This window comes from Globicephala melas, chromosome 14 (genome assembly GCF_963455315.2).
Source record: "Globicephala melas chromosome 14, mGloMel1.2, whole genome shotgun sequence".
Classification (NCBI taxonomy): Eukaryota; Metazoa; Chordata; class Mammalia; order Artiodactyla; family Delphinidae; genus Globicephala; species Globicephala melas.
The window spans coordinates 18,790,670-18,803,205 of NC_083327.1; the positions used below are offsets into that span (position 1 = coordinate 18,790,670).

General features: G+C 40.0%; 1 protein-coding gene across 1 annotated transcript in view; it reads right to left on the reverse strand.

Annotated features, from left to right (window-relative positions):
* Positions 1-625: 625 nt before the first annotated feature.
* Positions 626-12,536, reverse strand: part of TBX18 (T-box transcription factor 18) — a 28,230-nt gene continuing 16,319 nt past the window's right edge. The window contains exons 6-8 of the mRNA XM_030859429.2: positions 9,309-9,373; positions 3,597-3,691; positions 626-1,514 (exon numbers count right to left, since the gene is read on the reverse strand). Coding sequence (XP_030715289.1) covers positions 787-1,514; positions 3,597-3,691; positions 9,309-9,373 — 888 coding nt within the window. The 3' untranslated portion in view covers positions 626-786. The remainder of the gene's footprint in view (positions 1,515-3,596; positions 3,692-9,308; positions 9,374-12,536) is intronic.

The window sequence follows — 12,536 nt, forward strand, 5'->3', positions numbered from 1 at the left end:
CATTCTTTAATAGTCTACTTGATACTAAATAAAATGAGCAAAAAATCCAAAATACTGGAAATTTATTCTCTGCAGATGAATAAATACCTCTTACATGTCCAATAGAAAGTGAAAAAGATCACAAGCTTTTCCATTTTCCTTAAGAAAGTAATTACTATGGATTATGAATTTTTATAGGACCAAAGTCACCTAATACCTGTGATAAATAAGAGCAAGTAGGAACACAAAAGCTAATCCTTCAGGATTACAGATACCTCAGTACTATTACTAAGACTTCTACTGACTTAGGTTCTCACATTGTGCCCAAGAATAACAGAATTCACAAGACTCTGTGTGCTGGTTACTGCTGGGTATCAAGCCTCAAGTAGGAAACTGTGTAGAGCATTTTCCTGATAAATTAAGTTATATGTCTTAGTCTGGTTAGTGTCATTGCCAAGTTTTAAGTTTGCTGTTTGGTTTTTTAAAAAGTATGAGAACTTTGGTTAAACATACTACATTTATGCCAATACTCTGTGTAACTGGGGGGAAAAATAGAGGGAGGATGTGGTTTTGTAGGCTGCAAAACCCCACATGCCATATACAGTATACATATGTACCAAAGATAATTACAATCTCACCATGAGAAAGTCAAAAAAACTCAGTGAGCCTTCATTTTCTATTATATGTACATTTTACAAGCTACTGATAAGTTTCTTTTCATATTGCTTTCCAAAAAGAAAAGACAAGGAAAACGAAGAAAGAATATACATTAGCCAGATTCCAATGTAGTTTAACTTAAAGGCTTCATCAGACCATATGTGCAGACACTTGAGATGATGAGAGAGTTAAGCTTCCTAGGGTCCTAGAATCAAAGAAACTCTGCTGACCCCCACTGCTAAGCAGGTGCACTCCTTCCACGGGGGGCAACATCTGCCGATCCGTCATGGTCCCACTCGGTGAGGACCCCAAGAAACTTCCTTGGGAAGAAACAATTTTCTCAGGACTGGCAGCCAGTTTGGGGGATGTGGAGAAGTTATATCCGTACAAGGCACAGGGGCTGTGTAACCTGAACGTGTTATAGGAACCCTGGTGTGTCTGGTTAGCAGCAAAGGCGTTGCTGGGGGGTGAAGGCATGATGTACTGGAGCTGGGGGGACATCCCGGAAATCTGCATGGACAAGCTGGTCTGTGGGCAGCTGAAGGTGTCCCCATCCGTGCCGCCGCCCATGGACATGTTCACCGAGGCGCTGCCGCTCACGCCCACGTAGGAGGGAGTCCTGGGCGGGGCGAAGGTCTCGCCCGTCTGATTGGTGAGCCTGTTGTAGGTCTCGGCCAAGGACGTGCTGTATCGGTTGAGGGTTAGGCTAGAGCGGGCGCATGCGGAGTAGTCAGCCGGGGCCAGACTACACAGCTGGCTGGTGTTGGGTCCCAGGTGGAAGGCTGGAGACGAGCAAGGGGAGCCGGACAGAAGATGAGGGTGGGTGGCCGCAACGCCATTCCCAGAACCTTGGAGTAAGGTGGAGGAACCTGCATTTCCTACAAAAGAAATTGAAATGTAAAGAGCATCTTTTCCTTTCAACTGTGTACACATGAGCTAGACGGACGTGTTACAAGGGGCGGGTACAAAGATGAAAAGGAGATGGTCTCCGCTCTCAGGAACTGTAATTTAATTGAATTCAGACTGAAATATTTTAAACATAGATCCTCTCAATATTTTCAAGGAAATTATCTCCCCAAGGAGTGACTATTTTTTTTTCCAGAAGATATTAGGACACTATCAGATAGAATTTTCACATTTTCTCCCTCAATTAGCTTTCTCAAAGTTTTCTCATTTTTTTAATAATAAACACTACAAATACTGACTTTCCTGGCAACTTTAGAAAATATAAATTTCATCTTACCCTGTATCTTGTTCCAAAATTTCCATCACCTCACTTCTACCCAACTTTTTCTTTTTTTTTTTTTTTTGGCTGTACGCGGGCCTCTCACTGTTGTGGCCTCTCCCGTTGTGGAACACAGGCTCTGGACGCACAGGCTCAGCGGCCATGGCTCACGGACTCAGCCGCTCCGCGGCATGTGGGATCTTCCCGGACCGGGGCACGAACCCGTGTCCCCTGCATCAGCAGGCGGACTCTCAACCACTGCGCCACCAGGGAAGCCCCTACCCAACTTTTACTCTTTCTTTCGGCAGAGCTTCCTCTGGAGCAATATATTTTCTTGCCAAAAAAGAAGGAATTCAAAGAAAAGAGCCAAATTGGTCAAAGACACATCCTGCCTCAAACAAACTTGCAACTTCCCACTGCAAGCTTGTGTGCATCAATGACTGTACCACTCAGGGCTACTGAAATAAGGCAACCATCTAGAACTTTATTTTCTTTTTAATTGGCGTATAGTTGCTTTACAATGTTGTGTTAGTTTCTGCTGTACAACGAAGTGAATCAGCTACATGTATACATATCTCATTTCCAAACAGAAAATGGTTTGGTGAATCACATGCTAACACAAGAGCAGAGGTCCAGCAAGTAAACAGCCCTGTGAAATAGAGAGGGGGGTTAACCCTGCATCCAATCAATAACAGTGGTGGCGGCTGACTCCCCCCTCTGGATTTGCTGACAGATTGATGTTTGCAACTTGACGGAACTTAGGGAGAGAAGAGAATTCCAATGGGCTGGATAGGTTGTAAAACCTTCATTGCTCTAGTGACAGTGTTTTATACAGCTTCTTAAAATAATCTAAAAGCCCAATCTGCCCAATGATAATTATCTAAAACCCAGCAATGCTAAATTCTCAACGGGGTGCTGGGCAGGATCAGACGTAAAATGCCTGAGTGCAGGAGTGAGCCGCGAGTCCTACCTACCAAGTAGAGAAGGAAGTGTCATCCTTTTCCATGCTGCTCCCTCTGAGGAAACACCAGCCCTGGGCTCGCAGGAAATACTCAAAGGGGAGCTCAGGGAAGGTTGCCTCAGTGTGCCTGACCTTCTCATCATAAATACAAGAGAACCCTGCCTAGAGGCAATTCTGCTGAAGGAAGAGGAAGCTGGCAAGAAAGGGTAAACCAGGACCAGCATTGGCAATTATCTGTGAAGTACACCTGGTACCAGGGCCAACTAGTCTACCTCTAATTTTAAGAAGAGATTTAGGGTAAAGTAAAGGTTATGAAATATATAAACAGCCTAAAACATCCAAGACTTAACCTTTGACCACAACGGCCATTTTCCTGGCCCATCCCCATACCAGACAGAAAAGAGAGGGATCCTGTAATGGGAGGATGTTGGTAATGAGGTCGCCATTATAGAGGACAAGCAATGACTTGTGCAGTTTTCAGTGCCTGAGCATCTGGGCAGGACCTGGCTGTATACATGAGCCAGGAGACTTCTTTTTTTTTTTTCGTTTTTCGTTTTTAAGTCTTTTTTTTTTTTGATGTGGACCATTTTTAAAGTCTTTATTGAATTTGTTACACTATTGCTTCTGTTTTATGTTTTGGTTTTTTGGCCGGGAGGCATGTGGGATCTTAGCTCCCAGACCAGGGATCGAACCTGCACCCCCTGCATTGGAAGGTGAAGTCTTAACCACTGGACCACCAGGGAAGTCCCTGACCCAAGAGACTTTGTGATTTACCTTGCTTGGGAATTCCAGGGATATCTTCAAAGGTGAGGGTCCGCAGTGAAGGTCTCCAGAATGCATATGACTCCACAAGGGCTTCCAAACCCATTCTAAATGGAAGGGTCAGGATGGGGGTGAACACAAGAAGCTCAGTTAGGAGCAGTTGGAGTTTGCAGCCATAATAAGCAGCTCAGAAAACACCGCTGGTGTTGACAGTGGCCCCCCACATTGGCAGGTGAGGAGCTTGGCACAAACAGAAAAAGAAATGGTTCAGAGACGAGCTACCATTCTGTCGCCAGGAGCACAAGAGGATGGAATCCACCCAGGATGTCCTGTTAACATTCTCAGAAAACTTAGCTGATCTCAGGGGATAAAAAGCTGTACCCTTGTACCAGGAAGTTGGGGTGGAGAGAGTCCATCCTAGCTGCCGTGAGTCCACGGCTTTGCTGTAATCTGGAGCTCAGACTCTCTCCCTGTTACACCACTCTCCCTCTGATGCGGAGAGCTCTGCCACAAAAGCACGCCCTGTAGAGGCATTTCTATCCAGCATCCGGTGCCTCGGCAGCCAGCTGAGAAGAGCACTCATCCTAAGAAAACTGACTTCTCTCTCAGAGGCGTGATCACCACACGCAGGGCAGCCAGGGCAGGCTCTGGGGAAGAGGGGGCAGCCCTGGCTTCTCAGCCCAGCCTGGAGGATGATCCCAGGAAGGTGATCTCACAGGGTGCCACGGTATATGGAGCTAGTATCAGCACCAGACATTATTTTAAAGCCCCTACACACACTTAATGAATGGACACTTAGAGAGACAGGATAACTTCATTATGGGCTACTTACGTGGATACATGCATGTTTTAAAACAAGGGTGACTACTCTAAACACATAATAAATGTATGTACCTCCTACTGTAAGTGATTCAGATATCACTTCCGTACATCAGATAACTAAGTCCTCTAGGTCATAGAAATGAGGCCCTTCACTCAACTGGCACATTCTCAAGGCCTCACCAACTATTTCCTCAATCATCTCAGTGCTAAGCAATTTGTTAATCTAGGTAACACTGTGCTTTTCATGAAATATATAGCTCCACCGTAGGAAATGTCTGATTCCTGAGTGTCAAACAGCACACGAACACCTCTTGTGATTGTCAGATACAGTTCTATTTAATACAGATAATCTGTATTTAATGCTGATATTAAAGACAGGGTCTATCTTTAATAGCTTAGACTCCACCTGTTACTTTCCCTCCATCCCCAAGTCATGAGCTATGAACTAAGACTAGAGAAAACCGCCTCACAGAGTCACACCCCCTGTACAACATGGCGAGAGCTCTCTGAAGACCCATGGTAAGTGACCTGTGCGTGCAGCTAAAACCATCTTCCGCCGCTTGCCCTGGGCTGCCCTGAGCATGAAGGACAGAGTCTGTCTTCGGATGGAATCAGTGTGCCCCAGAGAGAGGACTATTTTGTGGTAAGGACACTGGATTGGAGATCAGGAGAACTGGGTTGTAACTACAACCCACTAACCTTGAGTAAATGTTTGAAGCTCCCTGGACTGCAGTTTCCCACAAAGTGAGGATTGGAATACAAAGCTTTAAACCCTCTCCTAGCTCTAAAGTTCTTTACCACGAAGTGATTTTTTTTCCAAACGAGACATGCTATCTGTGGCTGGCTACAAACCAGATCCAAGACCACTCTACTCAGCAATATTTTATGTACATTAAAGTATTGATTGGGGAGAAGGTTGGCAGCCTGGTCAGTCCCAAAGCCCCACATGACCTGCAGGTTTCATTTAATACTCAACTTATGAACGCTGGGTGCTGTTGAGCTGATTGCTCTATTTTTAGCTTGTACTAATACTCAATTTTTATGACTTTCTAGAAAGAAGCTTTTTTAAGCTAAAGAAGTTAGGACACAGTTTTGTATAAACTGCTTTGTGAAACCGCATAGATGAGTTTTCGTAATTGTAGTTTTAAATATTCAGGATACCAGAGTAGTCCTGGAGTGATCTCAAGGGGAATTTACAAAGAGGTAAGTCCTGAGCATCGATGGGACCTAGAAATTTATTAGCTGTGGAGATGACCATCAGTGCCTTATTTGCTTTAGCAGTGTAAACTGTATGATGCTTCAAATAAAAACCCACAGACCAAATTTTTAGGGAGAAGTTATTGATCCTCACAAATATATAACCCTAAGCTGTAAAGGGATGCTCTGAAGGTGACAGATCTACATGTGATCTGATTTGGACCTATTGATATTTTTCTTGAAGCTGTTGTTTCACACTGCAAGTTCTAGAAAGGATTTCAGATATTTTGCAGGAAACAGTTATAAAATATTTATTAGCTGAATCTGGACTTTTTTTTTTAAAAAAGCCTTCATTTTCTCCAGTAATGGAGACTTTTTCCCATCTAGTTAAAGAAAAGATAAAAGACACCTCCTGCAGGAGTGTAGCCAAGACGGTAATTTATACAAGATGCTTTTGAACAATTTCCACACTTTATCACCTCGCTAATTTATGCTATCAAATGGCCAAGTTTATTTAGTAAAATGGTTATGTTTTTCCTGAAGTATTTAAAGAGAAGAAATTTTTGTACCTTCCTGAGTAAAACATTTTATAGGGTCAACCGTAAGGCCTAACTGAAGAATGAAACTATTCTCAGCACATAAATTCTCCTTCACGTAACAAATGTCTTGCAGGAGAGCTTTTAAGGGCTGAAGCTACTGATTCCTATAAAATAGGCTGCAGAACCATAAATAGCCAGGAGGGTATAATTTTTAATTCAATTGTTTTATAAAGTTTAAAAAAATCACAAGTCCAAGTTTCTTTCTTGTCCTGCATAATTTGTTTATTTCATGTCTAGGGAAAAATAAAAACAGAATGTGTATTAAAAAGCAGTAACAACAGTGCAAGAAAACTGGGGGTATTAAAGAAATATTTTGAATTTTTTCTCATGGGCTTTTTTCTCTATCAATATATGAAAACATATCACCCCTCCCCCAAGTCCTCAGCACCAACGCACCTTCCTGGTCTTACAGATAACTTTCTTTTTAAAGGAAAATAATACATAAGTTAGAAATCTTTAAAGCTGACCAAATTCTCTCTTTTCATTATAAGTGTCTTTTGCATTTATCAGTGGAAAATGTTAAAATCAGATTTTTTTAAAACTGGGAATACTGGTCCATAGATATTTAGCATTCCAAAATGGGCACTGAAGAGCTTTTCTGTGATAAGCAGAAGTCATTTAAATGAGAAAAAAAGTGAAACTATTCATTTCACTAACAAGAAAGCTATGTATAAGTTCAACATGTTTTTCCTATACTATGATATTGTTTAAAGATTTGGAGTAAAATAAAAATTTAAAATTTTAACAACCTTTAAAAAGTGTTAAAACATAATTTATTATTTTTTGCGTGTCGATTAAAAACTTTAAAAGGTTTAGAGTCAGGCAATAAACAGCAAGCACCATGGATGCCATGCTTATATACTCCTGAAGCAGCCAAAGGGAAGAAAAAATTTCTATCAAACCTAGCATTTGACCTCATGGTACCAAACAAGAGACTTAGTGGTTTATTTTCACCAATGCCTCTGAGTTTTTTTCACTGATCAAATTTTTAAAAACTAACGTCTTTTCATTGTGCTGACTTATCTAGAATTCTTCCTGAAACCTTGTAATATGTATCTTATCATCTCACTTCTACTTATAGGCTTATCCACTATGACTACTACCCAAAATACACCTTTAAAAATATGTTTAAAGTTATTGCTTCAAAAACAAACTGACAGTAATGTGCAACATGATAAATATAATGAACACTGCTGTATATTATAGAGGAAAGTTATTAAGAGAGGAAATCTTAAGAGTTCTCATCACAAGGAAAAAAAATTGTTTTTCTATTTCTTTAATTTTGTATCTATATGAGATGATGGATGTTCACTAAACTTATTGAGGTCATAATTTCATGATGTATGTAAGTCAAATCATTATGCAGTACACCTTAAACTTAGGCATGCTGTATGTCAATTGCATCTCAATAAAAGTGGAAGAAAAAAAAAAGACTGCGTACAAGCCATGTGACCCCCCCCAATGTCAACAGCAGTGAGGTCTTTGCTAGAGCCATCCTACAGGAGAGCCTGGACTTAGTTCCTGGATGTATGATCTCAAGCCTAAATGCTGCCCTCCTGGAGTTTCAGTGAGTTTTAATAAATTTATTCTCTGCTTTAAAAAAAAAAAAAGAACTGAAAGAAATGCAAGGGTCATAAATAGATACATACTCTTCGGCTATAACCAAAACCATAAGAAGATTCCATCAAAGTATTTGGCAAGGTAGAAAAGGAGTCATCCCAGGGGCTTCCTTCAGTCACCTTACCAGTGACCACCCCAGTTACTAGATCATTCAACTTTCAGAAACTCCTCTGAAAAGCAAAGTTAACCATGAGCTAATGCAACATAACAAAAGCCAAGCAAAGTTTTTCTGCACATGGAAAGAGACATCTAAAATGACAGAATCATCTCAATACAGCAGACAATGTATAGTAGGAATACCTGCAAATCTTCCTACAGAGTGAAGCCCTGTTATTAGTCAGTCTTGTTGATCTGCCTGCGCTAAGTTTAAGGCTTAGGGCAGGTGTTTAAATGAATCATTGCATATGAAGATGAAATCAAGTCTTTCTGCAAGCATTTGAGTTTATTCTGAGAAAAGGTCTCTGTCTACACTACCTTGCCCAGCTAATCAGCTGAAAGAACTAAAAGTCTGCACTACTGCTTGATTGTTTTCTCTCTACAATTTAAAGTGAAATTGTTCCTAAAATAAGATAATCGGGGATTTTGACCTCTATATTTAGACAAGGCACCATTATATAAATATGTACACCGCCTACCAATACCAAGTTTTCAAGAAGTATTTCTGGAGTAAAGTGATAAAAAATGTCTCAAATACTTTTTAAAAACAAAGTGCTTTTAAAAACATTTAAGTCAAAGTCTTACCCTGAAAGGGCATCTGGAGAACGTTAGTCTATTATTACTATCAACAGTTATTTTAGAAAACGTTGCACTGAACTGTATTGGGATAGAATCATATCAATAAATTCAAAAACTCTTGGCACACAGACTAGGGTGGTCTGCTTTTTGATAAAAAGTAATAGAGTGGAATTCATTATTGTAGCTCTCCCACTTAGTACAAACACCATAAAACACGACACAGAAAAAATAAACAAGTGTGTGGCTGTCAGTAGAGCCAAGACAAATTTGGAAACCAAAGAACATCAGCTGTCTTGGCAGTGAGGAGTAGTCTCATATTCTAGTTGGAAATCTGAGTGAACAAGAGTCTGTCCTATTTCGAAGACAGATCAATACATAATTGTGACATCACTAAGCAAATTCTAAACCAAGAGCAGATGCAGAGAGTATTTTGATTTGGGATATTAAAGCCCCTGGATCTTGAGGGGCAGGTTTCCACAAGGCCCCTTCAGAGGCAGCATGCACTGTACACCCTGAGAACTTCCGTTTTCACCCCAGCATTTCACATCAATATTAATCTTAGAAATGGGCAAAATGCCACACCCAAAATAAGTTACATCCAAGGCTCAATGATATTAGTAAATTTAAATCCTCATCAGAAGTGATTTCAAAACCATGTCAGTAAATTTAATTGTTTACTTTGTAATGGAAAGTCCACAATAAAAAATCAAATATATTTATCACAGCCAGAATGTTTTTCACTAAGGCTCACCTGTTACGCCCAGAGTCTCGGAAGCCTTTGGCAAAGGGATTCCTATCTATCTTCAGGCGAGTAATCTGCAGAGCAGAAAAAAAAAATCACATCAAGTCTTATTATAAATGCCAAGGAAGGTTATTAAAAATGGAAATGATGAAAGAACTATAAGTAACTCCAAAATTAACTGTCAGAGGATGTACTGTGTTCTTCCCTGTTTCTCAGGTATTTTATTATATTAGTAGCAAAGCTACATGAAAATTTCAGAAATCATCTAGACATTCATTTGCTATGAAAAGGACATTCCCCCGCCTCTGTTCAAGCTCTGTAATAGATAAAGTTTGCTTTGCTTTTAATATCCCTGGAGAAGGAGATTCTGAATCATCTGTTGATAATTTGCCCTTTGTTTGACAACCTCTCTAAACTAAAATTCTTCCCTTTATTAACGCTGTGACATGTGTCTGTTTCTCTTGCAGTAGTGGTGATGCGGAGCAGCTAATATCCAGCTTCTATTTAACAGACATTTATACGCTCGAATGTTGTTAACCTTCTTCAGAAATAGGCAATATACATTCCTTTAACTTTGTCTCTCCTTGAATCATCTTTACGGCTCTCATCTCCTCTTTTATCTATGGATTCGTGACCTGGTCAGAGCACTACAGTGAATGTCTAACCAGAGGTAACCATGACTTGAAGGTTCTAATGGGATTCAATCTTATATATGTAGGAGAAATAAATAATGGCTTCATTTTAACTACAGTTGTAATTTGTTGACTCACAACCAGATTTTTGCCCAGGAAGGCCCCAAGATTTGAGGGAAACATTTTTGCAAGTGGTCTAATCGTCTCCATTAAAAACAACTTTTTGTAGTCATACCATCCTGAAATTGACACTAGTAAACAACGTCCCATTTGTTTCTTACCAGATGTCCACTTTGCCCAAAGGAGTTAACAGCCTATTTTCTAAGAAGCACGTCGTGCTTTGTTTTCTGTGTTCCCTGGTTTAGTGGAATCTCCAAAGTTAATGAACATCCTTCTTTCTTATTGTGCCATTTTGGCCAAGGACAAACGAACACTGCTGGACGACACTAAGGCAAAGAAAGGCACCCTTGGAAAGTCATCCGCAATCCCCCTATATTATGCTGTGTATGCTCTCAACCATCTGCCAATCAGCCATGCAACACCTGAGGTAGGTGTACTCCATATGCTACTGTCTTAGTGTGTGGATAAAACTACATTATAAATGAGATAATGTAAGAGTCTGCTAAGTAATTCACCATGTCTGCCACTCTGCCATTGAAAGAATTCTTTATAATTCATTATAGCTCAATTATCTGTTCATTTAAATCATGTTTAAAGAACATTTAATAACTTAAGTGTTCATTTAAAATAGTATTTTAAAAAAGAGTACATATTTATATAATGGTGCCTTGTCTAAATATAGGTTTTTCACAATTACTATTATAATGATTTTTTATTGCTGACATCACATCTGTTGAGTGCATACCATGTATGCTGTAATATGAGTTTTGTGCATATTATTTTATTGAATTCTCATAGCAACTTAGATGTAGTTATTATCCCAATTTTATGTTTCTTTTACACTGGGTTAAGTTTCCTATGATCATAAGGTTAACTGGCCATAGAACTGGGCTAGCACCCCAGGCTTTAGAGCCCACGCTGGTAGCCACCAAGCATGGGCTGCTTACCAATTTTCCAAAAGTTCTTCAAAATGGCAGCCAGGAAGTTTAAAAAAATGAACATGGTTTTTCATCATCAATTTTCTTTTCTTCTAATTTTTCCATCCTCTTAATTGATTTGTCAACATTTGTGAATTGGTGTTAGTCACCAACATGTACCAAAAGCCCACTGCAGCTCGTTTATTGTATCACAGAGGCTAGTAGAAAATACACTTTTAACACAGTTAATTGGGTACGTTGGAGAGAGACTGACAGACAGACAGACAGACAGAGAAAAAAGATGAACTGGGTAACAAATGCCTCTGCTCTTTTCTCTCCATGCATTATATTTTTCCTTTAATAAAAAACATTTTCTACACCTGACATATTTTAAGAATATCTTCCTAATTATCTCCAGCCCTTGCGGGCCTGTCACTGTTGCAGCCTCTCCCGCTGCGGAGCCCAGCCTCCAGACGTGCAGGCTCAGCGGCCATGGCTCACGGGCCCAGCTGCTCCGTGGAATGTGGGATCTCCCCGGACCGGGGTACAAACCTGTGTCCCCTGCATCGGCAGGCGGACTCTCAACCACTGCGCCACCAGGGAAGCCCTCTCCAGCCCTTTTAAAGGTTAATTTCATGTTCCCTCCCAAAAACCTGTATAGAAGTGTGACAACGTGAGTATGAGAGGACAGGACAGCCTGGGCTGTGGGACAGGTGTCGCCACATGGACGAGAACAGATGAGCCTCTCAGCCCTAAAGGAGGACACACAGGACAGGGTCCAAATCTCCTAAGAAGCTTTAAAACAACAGAAAACACAACAGAGAGTTTATAAAGCCTAAAATTGTTAACTGAGATGTATATAAATGTAAAGAGAAGTGGAAACCTAAAATAATTCTGCTGACCGTTGAAATTTTAAAAAAATCTACCACAGACCACATCAGCCTCAACTCCATCGCTATTTCTTATGAAAACTGTCCAGAATTGCATGGATCAAATAATTGCCTCAATTCAGTTATCCACCTGCTTGACACAGCCTTAAAGAAGTACATATACTTACTCATATAGAAAAGAAGTTTTTCACTTTTCAAATTATTTCCAATTTTATGAAAGGATTACTCCACAATCGCTCATCTCTCAGACTATATAAGCATATGCATCACCCTCTATCACAATTAAAGCATATCTTGAAAGAAATAGCCCTTTTGTATATATATACTAAAATGACTGCATAGGATAAATGCTTCTGAAATATTTCCCATAATATATGGATGGTAGCTTTAAAATAAAGTGAGCTGTCAAATCCCATGCCCTGTGACGTAACTCACTTTCATATCCTACATGCCTATTTCCTAGTCAATACACATGCTTTCTAATTTTAATTATGACATCAGGATTCAATGTCTCAAAATGGAAAGTAAACCTACACGGCCAGTCATGAGACACACTCTGGTCTGAAGAAATCCTCACTAGAGTAGCTTTACATGAGGAATAATGGATAAATAATTGTTATTACAATACATATATATTCTGGATGGCAAATGCTTTATGACAATTCATAACATTTAGAT